Source organism: Manis pentadactyla, chromosome 10 (assembly GCF_030020395.1).
Source record: "Manis pentadactyla isolate mManPen7 chromosome 10, mManPen7.hap1, whole genome shotgun sequence".
In the NCBI taxonomy this organism is placed as follows: Eukaryota; Metazoa; Chordata; class Mammalia; order Pholidota; family Manidae; genus Manis; species Manis pentadactyla.
The window spans coordinates 95363709-95390467 of record NC_080028.1 but is presented as its reverse complement, the minus strand read 5'-3'; the positions used below and the strand labels follow the sequence as shown (position 1 = coordinate 95390467).

Below are 26759 nucleotides of genomic sequence, written 5' to 3'. Positions count from 1 at the left end.
ACTTAAGACAAACTCAAGCTTTTTGTGTTTTATTATTTACTGTGCCATTTCATGTGGCTAATTTCTCCATAATGTTATTTTGCTACATATTACATTGGTTAGCATGGCTTAAAATCTTCCCTTAGCCTTTTTAAGAAACCTAGTCAATCTTCGCCTTTTTACTTGAAGTGTGCTTCTACTACATTTTGTTAGATTTGGGATTTTCTTCAAATATGTATTTTATCTTGATAGGTGAATTTGGTTTGGTTACATTTACTGATATAACTTTTCTTCTTAACATTTTTTTATTATTGATACTTTTTTCCTAATTCACAGTATCTCTGTCATCAATTTTCCAATCAACCTATTTAAGGAGGATGGACCAAAAAGCTCACTTGACTGAATGTCCCAAGTCTTCCAGTCCAGCCCTGCTCCCAGCTTCCTCCTATCACTGAAATTCACTTGCAGATGCAGAACCATGGAGCCCTCTGAAGCCTTTTAGAAACCATATATTTATTTAAAATATTCTGACCATACTGTGCCATTATACGTCAAGCATCGCAGCAAATTATACTTCACTACATTCATCTTGCTACTTCCCTCTGTAATGAGACCCAATTCTTTATAGGATCCTCTGAACCTACAAGTTCCAGCTAGTGGATTCTTTATAGTTCTTTGGATTTTCAGCAATTTTCTACTGCCTTTCACAAAGCAGCTACTGTTCAGCAGGACTGTGAACTAGTGAGAAGTATCCTCTATTCCCTAGCATATGGTAAACACTTTTCACAAATGTGACATGTGTCAGGTAGATCCTCAGGAGTGACAGACAGACAAATATGTTCTTACCATCGCATCACTTAACTTTTACTAAACTCAGACACTCAGCACCTGTGTATCTGGGGTCCTTTTGTAAGAGTTAAACCTGGGGAGGCCTGCCCTGTCATCTGGAAAGTGTCTGAATCCACTTTCCTGTCCAGGATTACAATGGCATTGTACACTGAAGATCGCAGGCTTAGCTGAGCCATAAGACAGCTATTTGCTATATGTGTCTTTCTGGTAGAGGAGCCTCACAATTACAGCAACTGAAGTTTTCCAACCATGGACATAGGAAAGAGTGTTCAGCTTGTCTAATAAGGATCCCTTCCAAAGTGAATTGTCTAAGAAAACCAGGAAAGTTGTTTAACTTAACATTTCCATCACACCTACCTCTTAAAAAGTATTTGAGGCAACACAGATCAGTGAGGCCCCAAGAAAGGAACCTGGGAGTTCAAGGGAAGCACTCCATGGGGAAGATAGGCTTGGGTTTGAATACGAAGCTCAACCTTTCATCAACCTGATGTGACTAAGATGTTCCACACATAGGATTTTTAGAGTTCAATATTACTGCGACGCCTTGATGTACTGTTTGCTTAGTTACCAGGGAAAACTTTATGTTGCAATTAACCTTTCTATTTTTTTTCCCTATGTCTCAAGTATTGTGAACTTCCTCTGTGGTATTTTAGTGATTAGACAGGATGGAGGGTGTTCTTAAAGATTCATGGCCAAATCCGATGATGTCAGAATGAAGGGAAGGGACGGTCTTCTTGGGGCCAGCAAGTCTGGCCCTGTCTGAATTGTTTGTCTGACACTTCACAAGCAGAATAGGAACCACTGAATTATTCATTTTCAAGTTGCCCTAAAAAAGGCACTTAGGCTGCCGAAATGCAGACTTTTGGTGCCAGTGAGAGGAAGAGGAAGGATGCTGTCTTTCCTCTGAATGCTCTGCTGCCTGCACTGCCCTGCTTTCTAGTTTCACTTCCCAGCCCAGCAGGTCGGAGGAAACCACCAGCTGACTTAAGTGCTGGGTGATGAAGGGAGAGGGGGCTGTTGGCAGATGCTGTCTGTCAGGGTCTCTGAAGCCACAGGTGAGCTGAAGCGGTGAATTGGTTGGCAAACGACCAGGTGGAGAGTAGGGCCTGGAAGGACTTTCAATTGGTTTAGGAGGTGCTGTGCAGGCAGGAGGCTCCAGCATGTGAGGGATGGGGTTGGGGGACAGCCTGAGCCTCGGATGGGCCTGTGGGCTTGGAGGCCAAGGAGGGAGCTGAGAGTAATAACTAGGATGCAGTTGGAGATCTTTTTTTCTTCCTAGTTTTAGCTTCTCTGCCATCCAGCCTTTTCTTAACAGTTCCTACCAAGTAGTTCTTAGGGGAGAAAGCGGGTAATTAGAACCCCTCACATTTGGGAATAAAAGCAGGGTTCTTACCCTAGACCAGCTGCTGGCTGTGACCTTGAGCTCTTTTGTCACTAGTCTACCCTGGGCCTCAGTTTACCCACCTGTGAAATCAAAGCAGTTTTCTTTGTAAGTCTGTGGCTCCCACTGGCAGTGCATCCTCTGTGTGTTGTAGGAGACAGTAAGAGGCAGGGTGGTGTCAGGAATCAGATGGATTTCTCTAGAGCAGTCCATAGCTTGGCCAGTACCTGTTGGCTGCAGGCAGAGCATTTACAGGGAAAGGGAAACAGAATCTGAAAGGCAGTCTGAAAGAGCAGATGTTCAAAGGGGCAAGCGGTACTCCAGCCCTGGGAAAGTATGCTGGCAAATTTTACACTAAATATGTGAAGGAGACTTTAAAATATATATACTTACAGATGGAATAATAACAGCCCTTCCAAAACATTTTCTTTTTTTAATCTGAAAGTAACAAAGCAGCAGTATGGGTCCTGCTGGTGGTGGTCTCTGCCTACAGTCCCGGGGACAGCCTGTGCCAGCTCCTGGAAGGCAGAACGCTATGAGAGGTGGGCAGGAGGCCTCAGCTTCCCCCATTGCCCATTCCCCCATTGCCCATGGTGGCAGCTCCCAGAGCCCCTTTACTGATGGGATGAAGGATCCAGCTTGGGTGGTCCCCTCCAGAATAAACTTCCCTGAGAAAAAATATTTTTCTGTATCAAAGGAAAATAGTCATATATGACTTTTCAGTCACATTCTTCCTAGAGATGTGCTTGTCATGTATGGCATCTTCTCCCCTTTGATGAGTGAGTAAGTTGAGATTCTGAAAGACCCACTGACTGGACTGAAGTTAAGAAAGTAGTGCACCTCAGGCAGAACTGGACCTCCAGCATGGGGCAGCCCCCTACCAAATCTGTTCCTTCCCAGGGGCCTCACTGCCCACGCCACCCCAGCATGCTGTTTATCTCCTCATTTCATGCTCAGGGAGAAGTAGCGATCAACATCAGTACAGACTTTATGGTTGCCAAGTGATGATAGAGGCATACAAACTACTGTGATGGGCTTTGCTCTTTTATCACCTTATACTTTTTTTGTTGTTTACTTTTTCTGTTCATTTCCAACATACAGTAGAGAATAGACCCCATAGGTGCCTGTTGCTCAGTTCCAGCCATCCCACTCCTGGCCAATCCTGTCTCACTGTTTTATCCTGAAGATACTTCCAGAATCCTTCCCTTTCCATTTCATTCAGTGCTTTAGCAGACCTCACATAAGGACTTTTCTTTAATTAAGCTGCAATTCTGTTATCACATCAAAAAATAATTCCTTAATATCAAAAATACTTAAATTTCCAGTTACCTCTAAACACCAATAAGTGGTTTTGTTTTTTTAATTTGTCTGAATCAGGATCGAAATGAGATACACACATTGTGATCAGTTAGCATGCTTGTAAGTATCCTTCATTTCATAGATCCTCCTCCAACTCTTTTTCTTGTCCTTGCAATTTATTTGCATGTAAAACTGGCTTTTTTGTCCTGAAGAGTTTCCCACAGTTTGGATTTTGCCAATAGCATCCCAGATGTAGTTGAGCATGTTCCTCTATCCTGTGAAATTCCGCAATTTTGTAGTTGAATCTACAGACTTGGTCAGGCTGGAAAGTTTTGGCAAAAGCTGCTTCACAGTGATTATCTTCTAACGGTCTCAGGTATGGAAAATTAGCTCTTAACAGAAGAGAAAGATCCTGATTTTCATGCATGACAACAATAATGAATATGTGCATGGGTCTTTTTGGTTTACAAAGCCTTTTTCCACCCCATCAATGTTCTTATTTTATCCTGAGCCAGTTTCTTTGAGAAAGGCTGCATTATTCCTGCTGTGCAGATGGCTATCAAGCTCAAAGGTCCACCCAAGGTCAAATGACTGAAAGCCAGTGGGAGAGAATTTGAGCCCCATTTGCTGTGCCAGCCACACTCTGGGGGTTGTCAGATCAGTTTCCCTAATTTCACTTCCAGTGGCCCTATCCTACTTGTGACCCCATGGCTCTTGGTTTAAGGAAAGAAAGGGTTTTTTCCATCCAACCTCCATTGCTTTTAGAGCAGTGGTGTTAGAACTGTAGAGATATGGCAAGAAGCATCCACAGATTAATCCAGACACTTATCCCAAGAGGCTTTGGATGGGCTCAGTAGCAAAAGCAGAATGGATTATGCAACCAAACTAATTCTCTGGCCACAGCTGTCCCATGTCCCTGCCCAGGGATGACTGAATCTGAGTGACAGTCACAGGCTGTCTCTGATCGCAGTGAGGGTCATCCTCTGGTGAGGGACTGACCTGCTGGAGCCGCCCTGTTGGTTTGACACAGGTGGAAAATTAACCCTGTGCAGGCTGGAGAGGACCTCTTTGACCGTCAGCTAGACTGATTCAAGTAAAGGAGTTTGTTTAAATCAGTTCACATAAACAAGTCAGCTAAATAGTGGAGCAAAAAAAAGAAATTTTCTTCCCATTTTGGGTTGAAAAGATGAGACTTAACTAAAATTGTTTTAGTTGTGATTTATCATTTAAATTTAATTTAATAGTCATACAAATAAACCAATTTTGGTTCATTTCTGAGCAGGCAGAGGTGACATTCTGGCCATTTAACTCTCTGTCAGTACAGTTTCATTTCCAACAAGAATAGAAACCACTATTTCCAGAAGGTTTGACCTAGGGGTTAAGCTCTACAACCGCCTCTGCCCACACCTCTGATCTGATCGGGTAGGGGTGGGTCCACCCCAGAATGGCACATTTGACTTGGGGCTTAAAAAGATGCCACATAGCTTCACCCCTGCCCTCTACTCCTGCCAAAGCAGAGGTGGCTTAACCCCGGGTGGAAAATGAAAGGTAGGACTTGTCATATACATGAGGGTTGCCAAGAAAACCTTTCCCCAAAGAACCCCTTCTCTTCCTCTCCTCCCCATTTTCTCTCCCAGTCGGTGTTTGCTGAATCCCAGTTCACTCCCAGCTCTGTATTGGGCATGGAAACACATGGTGAGCCAGGCTACTGACCCCGTGCCCAGGAGCTCAGAGCCCAGTAGACAAAAGGAAGTCTAACTTGGGGTCTTTACTTTCTTTTTTCTCCAAGGAATTGCATTACCTTCTTTTTCAAAGGCTACAAAAAGTGGTAAGAAAAGTTCATTGTTTGCCTTCTGCAGAAGCGTCTTATAGATGCTTTCCTTAAAAGTCATAAAGTTGGCAAAAGACCCCTACACTTTCCGCTCTTCTAAATACCAGCCAATGAATTGTTCCCTGTCAAGTCAGAGTGGACTTCCGGCAGCACAGATGTTGTTAATTTGCATATTTAAGTCAACCAGTGTTGAGTGAGCACAGGCTGTGTTCTCTGGAATTACAGCAGTGAATAAACAAGTGAACAAGGTATTTAGAGGCAGGAGTAAGTGCACTAAAAACAAAATGAGCCAGACTGCTGGGAGACCCTTCAGGGGGCGGCCCCTGGACCAGAGACCTGGATGGTGATAGCAGCCATCAACAGACACCTCAGCAGAGGGGACAGCTGTTGGGGCAAGCATGGTGGTTTCCCGGAACATAACAGAACTAAAACCAGGAGAGTGTTTGTTGATTGAGCTGCATAATAACATTTACACAGGAGACATAGTACCAATAGATGGTAAAAAAAAAGCATCTGCAAGAAACAGAATAATTGCCCCCACAATGGCTCTGATGAGGAAGCAGTTGTGCACTTAGGCTTCTTTGTTTGGAAGACTAGATTGTTTGAAATGTGGGAAATCTGGAAAAGGAGCAGAGGTGTTTATGGGATATAGTTCTGTGATCGGCTGTGGACCTTCTGCCCCTGCAGGGCCTGGGCCCATAAGGGGAGGAGGGGGGCCTGGTGCAGAAGACACTCTGGGTCTAACTGGGAGAGATGGAGCCAGAAAGAAGCCCCTGGAGTCCACTGTGCCATCTAAGGTGGACTGGTGGCTGGGGGCTGAATGTAAGCACTGACCCCAGGGGAATGCAGTAGAGGGACAGGCAGTCCAGGCAGAAACCTCACAGGAGAGGAAGGGTTGAATTGCCCGCCCCCCATAGAGGTGGTGGCCTTGGCTGTGGGAGTTGAGACTGTACAAGTGGGATATGGATTTAAATTTGCGAAGAGTAATTATGGGCAAATCTGTGACAGCTCATTTCGTCTACAGAGGGAAGGAAGTGCTTTAGAAGTATTATGTCTGACTTACATGACAAAGATAAAAGAAAGTAAAAGCCATTCTCATCTGTAAATATTTATGAAAAAATACTAAATAAAATATTAGCAAATAGAATTCAGGAGCATGCTAAATGTGATACACCGCAACCAAATGGGGGCAAATAACTATCAGTGTAATTTACCATTTTAGCGGGTCAGAGGAGAAAAACCACTTAATTAGTTCCGTAAATGCTTAAAAGGTACTTAATGAGATCAATATCTGTCTTTTATTAAAAAGTCTTAATAAAATAAGACCAGCTGGGTATTTCATTAACAAAATAAAAAATATCTGTTGGAAGTCCCAAATGAGCAACTTGCTTAATGGTGAAACGTTAGGATGCATCACTAGACACCAGGCAAGGATACCCAGTGTCACCCACCATGGGACGAGGTTCTGGGCACACTGGTCCCTGCCATCATGCAAGAGAAAGAAATAAGAGGAACCAAATGGGCAGGAAGAGGCTGGCCTCTTATGTGCAGACGAGGGTCAGGATGCCATGGGAGCCCAAGAGAGCAGCCGAAAACACCATCACAGAAGTGAGCAAGCAGCCACCATGTTGAGCAATTCTGTTTCTCCCTGCCCTGCTGTTCTCTCTCTGACCAGCAAACTCATCCTCATCTCCAAGATGCAGACCAGACATCCCATCCATGACTGTCCCCTCTGCTTGCAAAACCCTTTGTCCCTTGTTTGGGGCTGTCACCGCACCACAGTCACTTGGGTCTCGTCACCTCCCATGCCCACCGCTGCATAGACAGGGCCAGGGTCTTAGCCGGTGCGTATTTCGGAGCTCTTAGGTCACACAGGGTATGTCCCGTGTGCTAGCAATAAGCTAATGGCAGTGCCTCAGTGCACTGCATCTCAGCAACTGGCACCTTTGCTGCCCACTCGGCTGTGGTGTGTACTGGGTGCCCAGTAGGCCATACTGGGTGGAGCCCACCCCACCCCTTCGGCGGCCCACACCCGCAGGGCAGGCCAGTGCCACCTTTTTGTGGACCTTGCCCTGGCTCTCACATGTAACTCTGCAGACCAGCTTTCCTCTCGGGGAGCTCAAGCTTCTGTGTGGTGCCCATCTCCTTGCTCGTGTGCCTGTGCAGGGGCAGGGGGTGTACCTTCCCTGGGAAAACCTCTCTTCCATGAAGGGGATTCCAGAACCACAGCCAAGAAACCTTCCTCAGCACCTGGTCCTGTGGCCACCTCCTTTTCCTTCTCCTTCCTGCTCCTTCTGGACCCGGCCCAGTGAGCCCTGCTGCTCGGTGCCCTCCACTCCCTGTGCTGAGAGAGCCCAGCCTGGAGTGCAGCTGTCCTGAAAGTGGTCCACGTTCCTTCCGCTGAGGCCATCGGGGCAGTGTCTGAGCACAGGGGAACATTCACTTTATTATCCACACTGAGCTTTTTTTTTTTTTTAAGTAGGGAGAATTAATCTTTAGATATTTCTTCTTTTGGTGCCCAAGAGCTTTTCAGTCTAGCATTGAGACTGTTGGCTTTTGACTTGAGTCCAAGAAGACACACCGATCTAACTGTTGTAGCAGTTCCTGATGTTAGTATGATTGTTTGGGTATTGAAATATGCACCAGCCTTGCCCTTGTGCCATCCCTTAGCACTCAGGAGGCTAGCGTGAAAGTAAATACAGGGTTTCTAGCGTGGATATAATTTCCCTTCCATCGCTGACCATGTCCTTTTAAGTTCCTCATAAAAATTGAGTGCTAGCCCAGAGAATACCCTGAAATGATCTGCAGGGAACTGATTGAATGAACTACATATTCTAGGCCAAGCTGGAATTATCTGCTGTTTGAAGTCAGAGCAGAGCATAATGCAGTGCAGGTTAACAGATCAGTGAAAGCCATTTTGTCAGCTCATGAAAAGGTGAGAGAACAAACTTTTTATAATAGTTTTGCTGAGCAAACAATATGTGCAGTTATTACAGACTTCAGAAAATGAATGATTTTAGACTAATGTCAGGCCCCAGATCCTGGTGTGGTAGTTGAGCCTTCAAAATGCAAAGAATGAGAAAACTTGGGAATATTGTTGACGCTTCCACTATGAAAGGACGTGTGATGTAATTCATTACTGCACTTGTCAGGAAGCATTTATAACTGTAGTATTAACCTCTGGGCATTTTCGTAATACTTACTGAGGGCAGTTTGTCACAAGGGGTTAATTCTGTTGGGGGCAGGGGCAGCAGTTTGGAGAGAAGTGGGGTGTAGAGACTCAGTGGCAGACGTGCTCTGATGTGGGACCAGCCCAGACGGTCCACGAGCCCACCTTCTTGGCCCTGGTCTGCAGATGCCAATCACAGCACCCACATCTTTACAATCCCTGGTCACATCAAACGCCTGGCTGCTTGTCTTGTCTTTGACCTTTTACAAAATACGTCCCTTAGAAAGGCCGATCACAAGCCTGCAGACTTTTAAAATAATAATCTGAACTTTTCCTCACCCACTGCATCCCTGGTTCCTTCCATTGTCTTCTGTGGTTTCTGGGCCAATGTGTAAACAGGAGCCACAGCCCCTCTGGGCCATGCTGTCATCAGGGTACCTGGTATCGAATAGCTCTGCTCTTCAACCGCAGAGCTCAGTGTTGTTCTTATCATTTGAAGGCTTCGGAAATGTGAGAGGAATGAAAGGTAAATGCTCTAGTTGTTATCACATTCAGTATTTTGGTCAGTTTAGCGATTGCTTAGTAACCAAAGTTAGACTGACCCGAAGATGGAAAAACCTGAAATTCATTTCCAGGGACAGCCTCAGACTGCTGAGAAGCCACCCTCCTGTTTCAGTGTGACTAATTTTTTATAAGTGACTTCAAATCTTTGGAATTGATTGTTTTCTGAATATCAGGCCTACTGATGAATGTCCAAAACCACGCACTGTCTATGAAATTCAGTCTGTGCACTTGTAAAGAGGTTGTCAGGCCCCCTATGTCCCCTAAACCTAGCAGGTTGAAACTCAAGTGCCACTTCCTGCCTCCTCGTGTCCCAGCTTTGTCCACCCCCACCTCTAGGTGAAACCAAGCCCCTGAGAACCCCTCTCTTCTCTGGCCCTATCATGAATCTGACCCTGTACTAGCCCTTTGGTCACTGCCAGTGGCCAGGCAAGGAGTGAGGAGAGACAGAAAATAGTGGTGAGCCAGTGACCCCCAGGCAGCCACACATCTACCCCATATCTCCAGACCTCCAGAATTGGGGAATTCCACCCTGGGAGACCACCTCGTCCTAATACTGCTTCTCCCTGAGAATTAAAGAAGGCCTAGCCAGGGAAAGGTCCAATCTCTTGGTGGAGGGGAGTTATCTTAGTGAAGAAGAGTCCTGGGGTTTCCCTGCCCCTTGTTCCTTCACTCAGGAAAAGTGCATTGAACTGTGCCACATGCCTCTTCTTTACTTCTTCCTGAGAGACACAGCAGAGTCTGCCTGTCTGTCCTCCCAGCACCTGTCGCCAGAAAGAGTAGCTGGTACCGCAGGAGAAACAGCCCCAGGGGAGAACACCCCTCTGGAAGACAGACCCCAGGCCCAACAGTCTATGTTTCTGAAGCAAAACAGATGGGCTGTGAGTACAAAATAAGCATGAGAAATATACTCAAGAAAACAAGGAAGAAATTAACAGTATAACAGCAAAAACAAGGAGGAATTTAAAAACATGCGGTGTAAATAATCAGTATGAAGAATAGGATAACTAAACTAAGGAACAGAGAAAAGATAAATTACAGGATGGATGCAGCTGCAGTCAAGTCAAAATGAAGAACTGTCCAGAAGGCAGCAGGAAAGGGCAGAGAAACAGCAAGTGTAAAAGAAAGGTTGAACGACATGAAGGACAGAAGTAGACCTGCAAACAACGTCCAGATCCTATGAGTCCCAACAGAGCAGAAATCATTGAATGATGAAGATGAGTTAGCCAGAATTCAAGAAAGATGAAGAGCTCATTGAGGACCCAACAGGAAAATTAGGAAAAACTCTTCCCAGGATCTCTGCTTACTCAGCACAGGCCACTCCCCACTCAACTGCCTGCCCCTCACCCAGAGCTCCTGATCTGCCAGAGGAGGAGAGAGGCGTTGTTGCCTGTGAGTTTACACATTTCTGTCCCCTCGTAAATATGGGACACTGGCAAGATGCATAGATCAGGAGCCACATCTCTGTGTGGCCATCCTGCTGGCCCTGCCCAGGGCCTGGAAACTCACAGGTGTTGGGAAAGGTCCATGGAACAAGTGACTCCAGAGCAGGAGAAGCTTGCCATATGTCTCTGGATTGTAAATACATGATGAATACCTGTCTGATCCAAGTTCAAAACTATGTCTAAAGTCATGATTTGCTTTTAGAAAAATTTAACTTTTTATTTCATCTTATACCTAGTGAGCTACACTTCATCCACAGGCAGTCAGGATGGCAGCTTTCTGTACCAGATGTTGGGTCTCCTTTTTGGTCACGTTTCAGACCCCTAACACTTTCAGTGGTTTTTTTCCTACCTTTGCAGTCAGTAGACTATCTTTCCATGGAACAGCCATTCTTCTGACATCTTGGAGGTTCTGACCAAGATGATACAGTGAAACATTTCCTAACTGAAGCTGCCCCCAGTCCACCCCCTTGCACCCAGCATTTGGCTGCAGAGGCCCAGCTCCGGTGTTTGTCTTCCAGAGTCACTGTCTTCTTCACAGAGTCATCCTAAAAATAGCTTCATCTAAGTAGGCCCTTTTATGAATTGTTTCAGACTTTTCTCAGACCAGTCTGAAACAGTATCCTGTTTCAAAGAGGTACAGTGAGCACTGAACCTGATCACAAGGCATCTGTTACCCTGTTCAGGCTTCTGGGAGTTGATAAGATTGCCTCAAATCACAGTGTGCGGTCAGAGGCTGGAAAAGCCTGTTGGCCAGAGGGCACGCAAGATGCGGCAAACAGCGGCAGACCAGCCAGGGCCTGAATACAGTTTCTCCAGCTTGATATTAAGGGTGGGTGGTTAGGACCAGAGAAGTGGGTTTGGGGGATGGAGAGTCCTCTCATCACGGGCCCAGTCCAGGTGCCCCAAGCTCTCCCAGAGTAGACCAACCCATTGCTGGCAGGACTGGCCCCATTCCAGTCACTAAGTGTGCCAGCACCAGGTTTGAGGGTGAAGGAGACACGCACCGGCCTTCAGAAGGGCCCTCAATGTGTGTGGACATCAAAGGCAAAGCCAAGCCTGCAAGCAGGGTGGGGAGCCTGCTGCCCCTAAGCTGGAGCCACTGGGAGGATTTGGGAAGGGCTGTGGGAGGCAGAGGGGCAGCTCCCAGGAGTGGGGGCAATCCAGGTCTGTAGCGTGGGGGTTGTCGGAGCACAGGGCCCAGGGTTGAGTGGTGGGCCAAGGTGGGAGGTGGGCAGGGGCCTTGAAGAAGGGCTGAGCGTGCAGCACTGTGGAGTGGATCTGAGTCCCACAGGCAGCAGAGAGCTCAGGTCCACGTGGAGTTGGAATTGGGAGCCCCCAGCAGGAATGGGGCTGTGACATTCCATTTTCCATAGCGGTGCCAAACCTTCCTCAGGTGGCAGCCGGCCTCAGCCTTGGCCTCCTGACAGGGCCCTCACCAGAACCTGTCTTGCAGAAGTTGGGGTCATGACTTGCCCAGTTCTAACCTACATCAGACTTGGAATTGACCATGACCTTCTCAACACGATTCAGCTTTCCTCCCTCTCTCATGATATTCTTGTTGGAACCATGTTATTTGCCTTCAAATTACTTAAAGGAGTACTTTCAAAACACAAAAAAGATGAGGTGGGGGAAGACCCTAGAAACTCCCTGTGTATGAGCAGGCCAGGTGATGACAGTAAACTCAGGCGATTTATAGAGCAGACTACACACCCTCCCCTCTCATCCCTCCACCTTCTCATGGTTTTCTCAGTAGTGGTAAACTTCTACTCATCCTTCAAAACCCATTTCACACATCACCTCCTCAGAAGCCTTCCCAATTCTCTTCCCCAAGGAGAATTTATTTCTCCCTCCTCGATTTTTCCAGAGCATTGTTTGGAGCACTGTTCAACCTCTTGGCAAGACACACTGTATTTCATCTTTTTATGGCTTTGTCTCCCCAGTGAGGGTGGGAGCCCCTCAAGAGCAGGTCAGCCCTGTCCCTGACACAAGCCTGCCTCCTCCTGATGGGCGGTGGTGTCCCCTCATAGTTCTTCCTGGCCCCTCCCTCCTTGATACTGGGATCTCTGCCTGGCCCACGTGACTGTGTGTCATCCTGCCAAATTTGGGACCATGGTTGCCCCCTGAGCCTGCCTCACTGCTGACTGACCTGCTCTCTCCCTCTCCCCTTCCTAGGGCCGATGAAATTGAAATGATCATGACGGACCTGGACAGAGCAAACCAGGTAGGATGTTTAATGGCTTCAGGCATAAAATCACAATGGCATAGCCATTTCTGTCATCTTCGAAGATGCTTCTAAGTTAGAAGGCCAGTTGTTCATATGTTTTTTACATACAATTCTCAATGTTAATACTTTTTCTGATGTCATGGGAACTACATGAAGAGTCCAGGCATTACTTCCGGGCAAAGTCTGATGTGGTCCCAGCACCCCTGACATCCCGTGGTGAGCATCCACTGCCAAGTGACTACTCGTTTAATTCTTACTGCACCTCTTAGATATCTGCCTTTGCTCCCATGGCAGCCATTATGCTATAGGACTTCTTCTATCTATGAGTTATACTACGGAGAGGTCTTCATCTCTGCCTTCCAGTGGGTTAAAGCTACTTGCTCTGGAGAGGACTCCCAGCTGACCGGCCCTCTTGGCTGAGACTTAGCTGTCACAGGTGCCTTACAAAAGTACAGTGTCCAGCATAAAATAGGCACATAGTATTTCGTGGCTCTAAATACTCAGCTGCCTGGAAAATGTGGCCACCCTGCAGAACCCCTTCCGACCCCAAGGGCTCTGTAAAGCAGTAAAACATTCTGCTTTAGCAACAGTGTTGGTGCTTTGAAAAGAAAGTGGTCCCCGCCCCCTACCCCCATTTATTTCCTTTATTTGTGTGGAGAAGCTGCCAGAGCTGTGATGTTTCTCAGGCCAAGAAGGCCATAGGCTGGCCTCTCCCCATGCAACTTTATAGCCAGGGAGCCATAGCACAGAGCTGCCTAGCAGTCTACCTCAGTGGCACAGGCAGGCACAGCCTGCCATGGGATGAAAACCCTCCGTGGATATGCAGTCTCTGCTTTCCACCATTCCAGAGTTCCACAGGGCACCTGCCCGTCGGCTGGCATTGCTCACCCGGACCTCAGTGGCTGCTCAGGAAAGGACGTCCTTGTCCATTCACTGGCCAGTTAGAACATCCTGGAGTCTGGTGGAAATAGGAATGTCAGTGTAAGCGTGGGAATGATCAGGGGTGTGTGGGTTCTTTCTTCTGTAAGGAAAAGTTGGGGGGTTCGGTGTTGCATACTGACACTCACCCCTGAGAACCCTGGGCCCCCTGACTCAGCAGGGGTCCCCCGAGGTGACATCACTGTTTGTGAGTTTGCTGGTGGCAGAACAGCCAGCCATTCTTGAATAACTTCCTTTGTAACTGGCTCTGCTCTGAGCTCTTCATGTGAACTTAATCTCACTTAAACCTCACTGCATCCCACTGAGGTCAGGGCTGCTAGGGGTCCCATCGTGCAGATGAGGAGACTGAGGTCAATGGCTGCTTGGTTGCAGAGCCAGGACTGGAGCCAGTGCTCTTCACCGCCACACTCAGAAACAGGTGTGGATCGGCAGCCCACTGCCCTTGCTTCAAACTGCCTTGTTTCCCAAATGCACCATCCACTCCTCTCCATGCTATAAGGCACTACTGCTTCATGTCCCAGAGGTGCTTAAGCACTGACTCAGCATTATTTGCTAAACTGATTTACTTAGGCCCCTTTGTTTTTACCCAGTTGGTAGTGCTCAACTTTGCAGCGACCTTAACTCAGAAGCAGTTACAGGAAGGAGTGAACCTTCTGTCTCAGGGTTTCCATTTGCATCTCTCATATTGCCACCCACCCTCTCTCCCCTGGGGCCAATCTTAGGCCTTTTAATGGCACCTGGGGGTGAGCTCTGGTTTGTTAAACAGATAAACTTATTCTGTGCATATCAAGCTCACCATCTCCAGGTGGTCCTCAGGTACTGAAGAAGCTTGGCAGACTTGATGCACTTCTTAAAGTGCTGAAGGCCACTTGGATGGATCTTAGTTCTAGGAGACACCAGGCAGGACCAGGACCGTAGAGAAGGGTGCCACCTCCAAAGTGACATTTGGTTCAGGTTCCAACCAGGTAATTCCTAGCTCTGTTGCCTTCATTCTAGAAGAATCACTCTGGCTAAACATTGGAGAACGGATGGGAGTGGAAAGATCAGAAGCCAGGAGAGCAGTCAACAGCTGTTGGGATAGATCAGGGGAAAGATGACTCAAGCCTGAGATGAGGCCATCCAGGGGGGTGAGGCAGAGGCAGGCTGGGCAGGAGGGGGGCTTACAGGAGCTGCACACCAAGGCAGGCACCTCCAGACACCTGGCTCAGCTGCCTTTCCCATCGGGAAATCCCCAGGAGGAGCAATTTACTAGTTCATTGGCATATAACATTATTTTTGCACTACATTTATAGTCAAAGTGTTCTTTTGAGACCTGAAGCTCTATTTTATTGCTGAAGTACTCAGTTTTCTGTCGTGGAAAAGTGGAAGAGCAGCTCAAGACTCTCAGGCCCAGGTCTCACTTAAACCTGTTTATTAAACTTTAAGGTACTTGCATTAATACTGTCTTAATTGGGGGCAATAAACCTTGGAAACGTGTGAGATGTCATAGCCAACAAGAAGCCACGACTTTACGCTCCACAACCACATGTAACCCCATCTGGGGGCTCCAGGGATTCCAGCAGTTTCTCCAGCCATGCCTTTGCCTTCACCTGCCCCCTCTTTTCAGAGCAGCTCTGATTGGGCCACCAAGGGCACAAAGCCACAGCAGGGGGCAGCAGGAAGTCATGTGGGTGAGTGGTCCTCCTGCTCACCTGCCAGGTTCTTAGGGAGGAGACCTCACAGAGACCCTTCAGCTTGAGGTTAAGTTGGAAACCACAGCCTGACTTCACCAGGGAGAAGGAGCCAAGTGTAGAGGAAGTGCCAAGAGCAGGAGGAACTCATAGCAAGGTGCGGTGTTTTCTTAGACCAGTTTCTGTATCCCGATGGCAAAGACTGGGTTCGGATCCCAGATCTGCCATTTCCCACCCATGCGGCCTTGAGCAAATCCGTAGGCTCCCCGCACCTTTGCCCCATTTATAGAATGAGGGTGATGATTCACACCTCTGAGAGCACTGCTAAAAAACAAAACTCAATTGCATACATTTTAAAGATCTTACTGGCTTTATTCAACAATTCATGAGTTGAGCGGCATCCTGTCTAGCAGATAGAAAGAAGCTCCAAGGAGCTGTACCAAATGGAAGGTTTTTATGGACAGACAGCCAGTACTGACAAGGAAAGAGTGGATTGTTTTTGGTGAGGTTATACCTTCCTACAGGGATAGAAGGGGTCTGTCAAGCAGATTATCTCATCATTGCTGACCAGGTAATTCCAGGTTGACTGGTCAAAGATCACATCCCGGGAGAGGCTAAAACTGCAGTGAGGTTAGGTATCAAGTCTTGGTTTGCTGGCATGGGACTTGGCATAAGTGACTGCATTTTTGTCCTGTTGTCTCTTTTTTAACAATTCCCTCCTTTTGATAAGATGCACAGCCTGAGAGATGTGATCAAAATTTAAGGCATTAGCGCCACTCTCAGTTACCACCCTATACACAGCTTCTGCTGTGTGATAGTCACAGATCATGATGGATTTTGCTGAATCCCTGTGGTAGTCGCAGGGCACAACTTCAAGCTCACAATTTTTTAGTCAGTCGTTTTCTTCATTCCTTTTTTGGCATTCCAGTATCAGAGGGATCATTTGCTTGGAGGTGACAGCTATGAACATGCATTTAAAGCTTTTGAGAAAACCAGGGAAACTATAGTGATTACTATAAGCAAGATGATTCCTGGGGTGCACTTTGGAACCTTGGTCCCCAAGACCCAAACCATTCAAAATGCAGTAAGTTAGGGTAAGACCCTGTTGAAGGAGTCACCTTTTTAAGCCAAGTAGCTTGCTCAGTGATCTTGTGTAGCTGAGCTTCAACTTTGCTAGACGTGCTAATCCAGGCACACCAGGTGGTGCTGACACCTCCATGCTCAGCTAGAAGATAACCAAAGGCTGTCGTGTTATCAAGATCAACCATGGCCACAGAGTCCAAGGACTTTTGCTCAGCAGCTATTGCTCTAACAGCAGATTCCACAATACTTTCAAGAGTTAAGGAGAGGTTCCTGATCACAGCCTCATTTGTACTCATTCCTAACCAGGGAAATGGTGCCCTGTGGTTAATGGAAGCAAATCCTGAATCATGTATGCCTCCCCGAAAGTCTTTTCTAACTTGATTATGTAAATTCAGGGAGTTGACTAAGAGGTGTCTCACTTGTTTGTGGACAATTAGGGGCACAGATGCATAACTGGGCAATGCCTCCTAGGTTATTTGCCAGCCAGCCAGGCATTCATAGGCCCAGGGAGAGTGATAACCACCACAAAGATGAAGCCTGGCAGGGCACAAACCACTCCTGCTGAAGTGACACTATTAATGGACAGACAGGAGTTCTTTATGATAAATCCAGCAGTCTGAAGGGCAAAGTTTACTCCCCTTAGCCCTGACCTGGGAGATACAGACAGTGGTGTTATCTTTCCAGGCCAATGCCAGAGTAAAGGAAAGAAAGGGAATGAGAAGGGGCTTCATGTTCAGTTAAATGATCGAGCAACTGGGGCTGAAGCAGTCTACATCAGTATCAGCTGCTCCTGTTCCTAGTCAGTTTGATTCAAAGGTCTCTAGCATCTACATAGGACCAGCTGTCAGGTGCAACCTTCTTCAGCTGTGAGATTTGTACCGAAGGTTCACGCCTCTAGAGTTTGACTGCCGCTTGGTTAGTGAGGAGAACCTGGTACAGTCCCTTCCAAGAAGATTCAAGGGCAGTCTTTGTTCTTAGCGATTCCAAATCACAAAGTTGGGAGAAAATTGGAAATGTTAGTCATAGCCAGATATTGGAGGAAACTAAAATTCAGGATCCAATCCAGTTTACAGGTATGTAACAAAACACCAAAGACAGTTAACAGGACTAGAATCTAATATCATCAAAGGTGTAACCAAAACTTTTCTCTCTACAGTTACCACCCTCTTTTTTTTAACCAAAGAGAATCACAGTAAAACTAATTTGTTCGTATTAAGTGTGGCCTAATTACTTAAAGCAGCAAGAATACTGGCTGACCATATAAGCTCTTTTTAAGACTGCTTTGCTAGAATATTGTGAGCAAGTTACCAGGCCCTTTTCCAAAGGGCTTTATTGGCTCCATAAAGTCAATCTTACTTCTTTAAGAAATCTGTTCATATCTGAGTCTATGCACGTCTCTCTCAAATATGACAGTCCATCAAAGCCTTAGTAATATAGCCAGTATTTCTAGTTGTCCTGTTATAAGGGGAACAGATTCTCATTGAACTTATGCAAATAACTAACTGTATTGCAATGAAATAAATGCTTAAGGGTTCCCAAATTCTGAAGGGATCAGATAGGGACAAAAAGTAAATGTTTCACCTTTGTTTACAGAGGTATGCTTTACCAAATTGCTGTAAGTCACAGATCGCGTAAATGAAAGTGTCCTTAAATCTGGAAAAACAAAACATTAGAGAACCAGCAAGTACCAAAGAGTCATAAAAATTATAATCATCCACCTTGGTTCATTCAGACCCATGTTTGAATTATTAATTGAATTATTCTTGTTCTGCTTGAATCCAGTTTCTTTTTCTATTATTTCTAGAAATTCTTCCCTTGTTGTTTTATGATTTTAAAAAGTTATCAGAAACCTGTATGTGGCAAATCCTTTCCATGAATCTCCTTGAAGATGGAGCACTTCTGTAGGAATACTTGCAAAAGCATCTGAGTAAGACAGTAACTCTGTAAGTGACAAAGACTTAAAAATGCCCATTATTAAAAATCTGACAAGAGTTCATTTGATAAGGAAGTATAGGAATTTCTGTGATAATACATCTTAAGGTAATAACTAAAGTTATGATTAATAACATCATACCAGGTCATATCAGATTTCCAGAAACACCACACAATTTTTAGAACACATGTAACATATACCTATACAAATACAACATAAATAAGGCTTTAGTTTACTTATTTGATAATACTTCTCATATAATTTAACATATCAAATAAGTTGAATTAGTTTAACATCTTCCTCTTCATAAAGACCTAGAACAAATATTTTGAGATGTTCCAGGGGCCCTCTGCAAAAATCCCAAATTCAGTTTGAGGTCAAAAAGAGTTTATTTAGAATTTGATTTAAGGAAGTTTGTCGAAAAGTATCAAAGAGTTTTAAAACACTTGATCAAGTAGAATCACAGGTCACTTTGAAACAATACTTAGTTATCCTATTAACCATGGTGACAAAGATTTCAAAGGCAAATATGGAAAGTTAAATAGCTGTTAAAAAAAAAACCTTAGCTCTTTTAATAGAGAAGAGTAATCGAAGACCTGATAAAGACACAAGAAATTATTTTGACAAGACACAAAATCTCTGTTTTCTAGGCAGATTACCTAAAAGTTAAAGAAAAACCTTTTACAGTCTCATAAGAACAAACCAATAGTTCAAGGACACTTTGTCACTGAGAGAAAAACAAATTCTAATTTTCTGCCACTTGAGTTTTGATATTAAATGATAAATGATATTAAAGTTCATTTAACTTAATTAAATTCATTGTATTCTTAGCCAGGTTGACCACACATTAAAATTTATTTCCAAAGATTCCTTTTCCAAAAATTCTGCGACTTTCTTTTTTTAGATTTTGTCCTTTGTTTTTTTTTTCTCTTTCCCATTCTGAAATCGCCAGCCTTACTTTAAGACAAAATTACTTTCTTTTCCCCAAGAACAATGCATTTCCACTTCTCATACCTTCTTTTACTGAAAATGCAACATCCTATTTTTCTGGCGTAGAGAGATGTTTCCCTTATTATTTCTAATAGTTTTAATTTGAATTTTTAACCTTTAGAAACCTTTAATTTCTAATAAAAACTAGAAGTAAGCAATTATGAACTGTTTTTTACATTCACATTCTGTGGCTTAGCAAATTTATGAGAACATTTTATAATGTCTAGAAACATGTGCTTTCTAATAGTAAATTTTTCAGCATGGCACAGAAATGTATTTAACTAATAGATCCAAACATCTTTAGTTCCTCTGTTAAAGGAGGCTGAACGTGCATAAACCTATGTTCAGTAATTAAGTTTCAGTATTTTATCTTATTTGGAAAAGACCTAGATTTTAATGGCTATCATTTAACTAGCAAACTTAAGGGTCTCAGGTTACCAAAAATATTTGAGGACACTGTTAAAAAAATTTGACCTGAAAATTTTTATCCTGCTCACATCTACTTAATTTACTTGTTCTCAGCAATTATGTTTAGGTTGTTTTTGAAAATTTCATCATACCAAGTTGTTTTCATTGCTGACAAGTTTATAACAGAGATAACATGTTTTTCAACTAGTAAACCCACGTAGAATAAAAGTTGTGTGTCTTTAATGTATTAAAGTTGTGTATTTAGTAAACAAAGTGTATTTGATAAACAGTTCCTTGTCAAATAAAAGTTGTGTATTTTTAATGTTGGTAACTCTAAAGACATGTCGATTTTAATTAAACCAACAAACAAACTAGCTTTTGTTTACTAAAGACTATCTCAGATCCCATGAACCTGAAAAGCGTTTTGATTGGTTCTTTATTATATTTCTAAGAAGTTTATGAATATGTAATTCATGTGAGTGCTTAATTTTCTTTAGGCCAATTAAATAGGGCTCTTTTACAAATTGATTTTGGTAATACCAGCCAGAGGTAGGAAATACTAGACATCCATAACACATATAATATGTAGACACACATAACCCTATAGTTAAACCTTTAAAATTACTGCCATGAGATGGGTATGATGATACACAACTCAACTAGCTTATAAAAGAGCAGTTGGAATAAGTTAAGGTTACCTGCTCAAGTAGCTAAAGCTTTTCCTTAATGTTGATGGAGAAGACACTTAAGACTTTTCATTTGTCCAAGTTTCAAATAATCTTTCCCCACTTTTGTTTTTCTTACATGAATTACCTCCCCGAAATTTGTAGACCAGGTAGAATATTTACACCTCAAAGGCACTGGGAAGGAATGCTAGTTCCTCCAAGAAGGACTTTTGTTCCCTAAGGCCAGAGTTTTTACGGTACCTCAAAGCTAGGTTAATTGTTAAAAAGGTTAGGTGAACTTTGAACTGTTTCTAGAGCTGGATTTTTGGTCTTGTAAATATTTGTAGGATAAGGATAGTTGCTTCTAATTCCTCAAAGAATTGGGTTGAAGGACTGATGTACCCATCCATGTTGAAATGTTTTTCTTTTCCTCCGGGTACATTTAGCTTAGGGGAGAAGGCTTTTCAAAAGTTCCTGTCAGGCTCTGAATATCAGCTTCAGTTAGGCTAAATATCTGACCATAGAGTTATTAAATCTTTCAGATGTCCAGTCAAGTTTGAGCTGGGACAAACAGTAAATATTTCTGGCAGTATTAAACAGCACTACGGACCCAAGCGGCATCCTCAAAGAGGGTGCAAAAGATTTTCTTTCCACTGTACCAGGTAATACAGACAGATCTGGGAGAGCAGACTCTGCTAAGAATCCCTTAGCCAGCCTCTGCCAGTTTGATCCCATCTGCAGCAAGGGTAGCTTCAGGACTTGGCAAGTTTTTCATTAATTTTAATTTAGTTTCTCTTTAGCTGTTTAAGGCAGTAACTGGTAGCAGATTACCAGACAACCCTCCCCCAGAATGCTGCCCACTCTGGGAGGCCCATCCGGCGGCCCTCCTTCAAAAGTAGGTATGGGGGCATCTGTAAGACCACTAAATAGGCAGACTTGTTTAGTGTCAGGCGGTCTCCTCATAGTGGATAGACGGGTAGGATTAGTAGGATACCCAATTAAAGGAGGATGGAGGGGAGCAGTAGGGGTTGTGTCAGTCTTACTATCTTTTGTTTTAGGTACCTACATATTTAACTTTTCATTAACCTTTTGCAACAAGTCTTTAAATGAAACTATTTTGCAATTTTGGAGGATTCTGCATGCCAATTAAAAAAGATACCTCATTCCCTCTGTTTGATTTAAGAGCCTTGCTTTCCTGTGCACTTCTTGAATGATCTTATCTAATTAGAATGTTCCTCCTAATGGCCACTGTAATTCTAGATTGCCTTTAGTAAGATTTTACTGTTTTCATAGATATTTATAGTTTCTGGGACACTAACTCTTAGACATAAAATAAGCAAGTGTGCTGAAAGGTGACGTACTTAACTCGTTGACATTTAAGCGTTTCTTTTTTTTTCCCACTAAGCCTTTGGGTCTCCCTGAGCCAAACTAATACCTAAAGGGGATGAGCCGATGGATTGGGAATTGTGTGGTGTTTTACAATGAACCTTGTTATACAGAACTTTTCTTGATTTTAGCAGGTGACCTGGAGTCAATCTAACCTGTTCTTGACCAGCTTATCCTAACTGAGGAGTCTCAGAGTTAGGCGGCAAGTGCTCTAACAGCTTTAAATACTGAACCCATGCCTACCAATATTGCAGCTTTTTTTTTTTTGCTTCCAAGATTCCCATTAGCAATAGCCTTCACCTACACAAAACACGGCAGACAAGCATGTGCACGTTAACACACCAGCAGCATCCATAGAGGTGTTACTGCAGGGTGGCGTCAAGGCCCTGCACATACCACCAGCCATTCCTTTACAGAACTGGAAACTGGAGAAAGGTTTGAACCAGCAAACCCCAAAGAATGAGGACTGCAGACTATTTCCAAACAAATGAGGAACTGCTGGTTCAACTGCCAGCAGCTTTAGGACTGGGAATCCAGCAGAGACTGCATTGAGAGTGCACTTCGCAGGGTGAGGGCATCTGTTCCTCTGGAAGCTCATCTGTTGGTCTTTGTAGTCTCACTTCTCTTCTCTCTCTCCCTCCAGAGCACAGGGCCTTGAGGGGAGAAGGTGGAGAGATCATTCTCACGGAGAGCATGGCCTCTCCTTGAAATGGTCCAAAATGTGGTGTTGTCTTTGAGGAGTATGGTAGCCAGAAGAAGAGCCCCAAAGACCTCCACACCCCTGTGAATATGTTAGTTTGCCCGGCAAAGGAGAATTAAGGCTGTTAACAAGCTGCCCTTGAGATGGGATTACCCAGGCTTATGAGCATGACCCAGTGTAATCACAAGTGTCCTCAGATGCAGAAGAGGAGACAGAAGAGCCTGTAGAGCACAGTGCTGGCTTTGAAGCCGGAGGAAGGAGCTATGAGCCAAGGAATGCAGGTGGCCTCTAGACACTGGAAATGACAAGAAAACATATTCTCTGTAGAGCCTCGGAAAGGAACTCAGCCTTACGAACACCTTGACCTTAGCCCAGTGAGACCCATTAAGGTCTCCCAACCTCCAGGACTACAAGATAATAAATGTATGGTGAACTGTTCAGCATCCTTAAGAAAGTAATCCAGGGAGGGCCTGCCTGCTAACAGACTCATCTTCATAGCCAGGTCCCATCCTTGGGAAGCTGTGGGTTGGCCTGGGGACACAACCCATGGACAGCTCGCGTGAACACTCTGGCACTGGAGGGACTTGCTCACCTTCGCTGTCCTTGAGCCTGGGTTTTCATGGCTACATACACAGAAGGGCACAAGAGTCAAAGCCTAGGACTAGGTTGGACAGAAGACCTGGGTTAGAGACACCCCATCACCACCACCATATAAAACCAGGGACCCCAAGGCCACACCTTAAATGGATAAACTGGGAAAAGCCTGCCCTACAGAGGAGATGGTGGAGATTCCCTCACATCCCAACCCTGGCTCTAGGGGGAAGAGAACATCCTCTACTCCTCTGAGTGAACTGCTAACTGCAGCCACCTTTCCATGGGTCTGTGACTTGCCTCGCCAGCCCTCCCCCCAGACCTTCACCCGCTGTTAGAGACCCTGCGTCTGCCACCTTTGTCTGTCCCACCTAGCCATGCTTCCCCTCCACAATTTATGAATCAATTTTTTTAGACTTTAAGGTCTAGAAGTAGATGTCGGCATCCTGTATTCATGTTCTAATGTGTCTGCCTTTGAGGGCTGAGGTTAGGGAAAAGCATTCCTTTATTGCCCTTCCAGGGGCTTCCCAGGAGCCTTTGAGGAGTACAGGGGTTGGGGTTCCCCATGGGCCTTCCTTTAGGATGAGGTGACACTGTGGGCCCACAGTTCAGGCACCCTCCCTGAGATGCAGAGCTCACCTGAGACTGTTGGACCAGCCAGAGTCACATGGATGAGAATCATCACTGCTATTTGCTGGCTTGACTCTAACAGAAGAATTCTTAAAACAGTACTGCTAGCTGCTTCCTACCTTCTAGGTGACTGAAGGGAGCTGGGGTTTCACTTGAAGCCCAGCTATCGTCTCTAATAATTTCCCCCTAAAATGCCTTTCATTTTAAGATGAGGAAAGAATAATGGCCACCTGAGGCAGCAAGTACCGGAGTCTCACCGATGACAGTGATCCATGGGGCACCCGTCGCCATGGGGCAGGCGCTGTCGGGCCCTTGGCTTCTCTTGGCTCATTGGTCCTCAGTCACCCTGCAAAGCACTTGTTTGAATCTTGGTGTCAGTGTCACCGCCAGAACACAGGCAGTGTCCTCGTTAATCCACGTGCCCTCCTCCTTTACTTTCCCTGGTGCACCTGGCATTTTCTCTCACTCCTCAGAGAAGGACAAAAAGTGAGCAACAGCCAGCAAGAGGAATCTCTTGGAAGCAGCTCTGGCTTGGCAGGGCCTACTCTCCTCATGGGGCCGCCCCGGAACCACACTCCAGGCTGCCAGCTGCCACCAGCTGCCTGCCTGCTAAGGCCTGGCCTGGGACAGGGGAGGAGAGAGGGGGCCCGTCAGTGGAAATGGGAAGTCACCTGCCTCATGGCAGCCACAGCTTTGTGTTTAGGGTTCCAGATCAGAAAACAGTGCCAACGCTTTCCACCTCCCATCAGCAATTCCACTTCTAGAAACACAACTTCATCTGGCTGGACTGCAGTCGTCAGGAAGATGGGAGACTCTGACCCAGCACAGACCTCTTTCTTTCTGCCTCAGCGGCCAGCAATGGGGCTGAACCTATGGCTGCAGAAGCTAGTTTGCCCCCGTGGCACCCCTGTCTGCTCCCTCCCACAGCTGTTTTCCGGCTTTTATTTCAGATGTGCTGGTGTGTGTTTAGCTGCATCAGCCACCACAACCCATTTTATTTGTTTGGTTTTCGATGTATTCAGGTTATAAACCCTAACACAATCCTACACAATCAAGTTGCACTGAAGTAACCCAGGCAAGTCAAATGTGATAAAAGGCTGTGACCACCACGGATGGGCCACAGAGAGACTCTGTATAAGAAGTTGGAAATGAAATGAAGTGCAGCTAGAGAAATCATACAAACCAAGGATGAAGTCATTGACAGCTCGTTCCCTTGTTCTGTAAGCCTTTGATAAGACAGCGCTCTGCTCCAATCAGCCAAATGCCCACATGAGAGCCTCGCCATGAACCCCCTGCCGGGCCTGCCCAAGCTCTGGTGGCTCCGGAACACTCCAGGCCAGTGTTACCAGGCAGGGCAGGGTGGCGCTGCACCATTGATTGCTACCAGAAGAGCTTCTCCACTAGGCTAAGAAATACTTTTCCTAGTCTGAGAGACTAGAAATATGTCAAAATACATGCTATTCCTGGCAGAGTCATGGAGATTTTATGCCCAAGGGCTTAGCTGACTAGAAAGAGAAGAGTAAACTTTTCAGTTATATGACATGATTATCAGAGGAAGTTGGAGTAGCACATCTGGGAATAAACTGAGGGCAATCTTTCTCACTGAAGAGACTTCCCTGCAGTGAGCATGACCCAGGGAATCAGCCCACCACCTTCACCACACCAGTCACATTGCTGCCTTTCCTGCAGGTGGTTCTCAATTCTGTTTGGAGCAGAGATGGTGAGAGGCGGCTGCTTGTGCAGACAGGCCTGGCCAGGCTCCATGTGAATTAGACCGATTGTGATTCTGAGAGCTCCTGGAGAAGCAGGGGAAGCGGCTCCCAGCAGCCCCCTTCCCTGGCAGAAGTGACTTCTGTGAGAAACATCTTGATTGGTCTGTATGCAGAGACAGACTTAAATAATCACATCACAGAATCGCTTGAAGCTTCCAGATCTGTTCCTCATACCACTACACTGATCAGTGAGGACCAGGCAGGCCAACTTCTTGTTTTTCCTTTTCAGTTCATTCTTAGCAGTTAGTAGACACGTGCTGTCATACCACAAAATAGGAAAATACACAAAATCACCCTGTTCAGCCAGGCTTTTCTTGTTAATCTTTCCTATTAGCGGCATGTAAGTCTGGTGGGAAGAAGCACATTACTGCTTGGTCTGCGTGCCTGATGTCAGTTAGCTGCCGTCTCCCACCCAACTTAGAGTTTTGTCTCAATCATAACTGTAAAGTCAGGATGAGCCCATAATAAAACGCCTCTGAATGAGGTCTGTGTACAGAGCACTTCTGTGCATGTCCGTCCCTGCAAGGTTTCTGAGAAGGATGTTCCCATTTTAGAGTAGGGAAGGGGTCGCTTAGTGAGTGTAGGTGACTTGCCCTGGTTCCTGTCCCCAAGTGCCCAACTCCTGCCTGCTTGCACCATGGTGTTCTCTCAGGTGGCAGGCACTGGAGGCCCTATTCTCACTGTCCAGGGGGCATCGTGGTTTGCTTCCCAGAGGCATTGGTTTCCTTGTCTGGGAACTACATGCAGGTAGCAGAAGCATCCACTCCTCTCTCCAGCAGCAGACCTGGTCCACCTCTCCCCTCAGGAGGACTGGCTGGCTGGAAATGCCAGCCTCCACATTCAAAGACTGTCTGGTGAAGGGTTAAGTATGTTGAAATAAGCTCAGCTCTCATGAAAGAAGTGGCATTTACACCCTGTACGTTTATGGAAATACTTTCTGAAGGAGAACAACCACAACATTGTGCATGTTTTTAGAAAGAGAATGGCCAAAGCGTCTTTAATTCACTGTTTACCCGTGAGAATTACTCCCAGGAGTAATCCTGCAATAAAATCTTCTCGGTCTATGAGAATAGAAAGAAATTGAATCAAAAGACTCTATTTCCACTAGTATTTATTCAGTCTGGGAAATTCAGTGGGCCGGAGCATTAGTATCAGCAGGGGATCCCTTGCTCCTAGCGTTAAATTACTGTCATAATCGCTCAATTATTTCTTCCTTGTACTGTTTAAAATAAAAATCCATCACATTCTGTGTTT

General features: G+C 45.3%; 1 protein-coding gene across 17 annotated transcripts in view; it reads left to right on the top strand.

Moving 5' to 3' along the window:
- Positions 1-26759, top strand: part of CUX1 (cut like homeobox 1) — a 378856-nt gene that overhangs the window by 263504 nt on the left and 88593 nt on the right. For all 17 annotated transcript variants that reach the window (XM_036904518.2, XM_036904517.2, XM_036904516.2 and 14 more), the window contains exon 9: positions 12687-12735. In XM_036904518.2, the coding sequence (XP_036760413.2) occupies positions 12687-12735 (49 nt within the window). The remainder of the gene's footprint in view (positions 1-12686; positions 12736-26759) is intronic.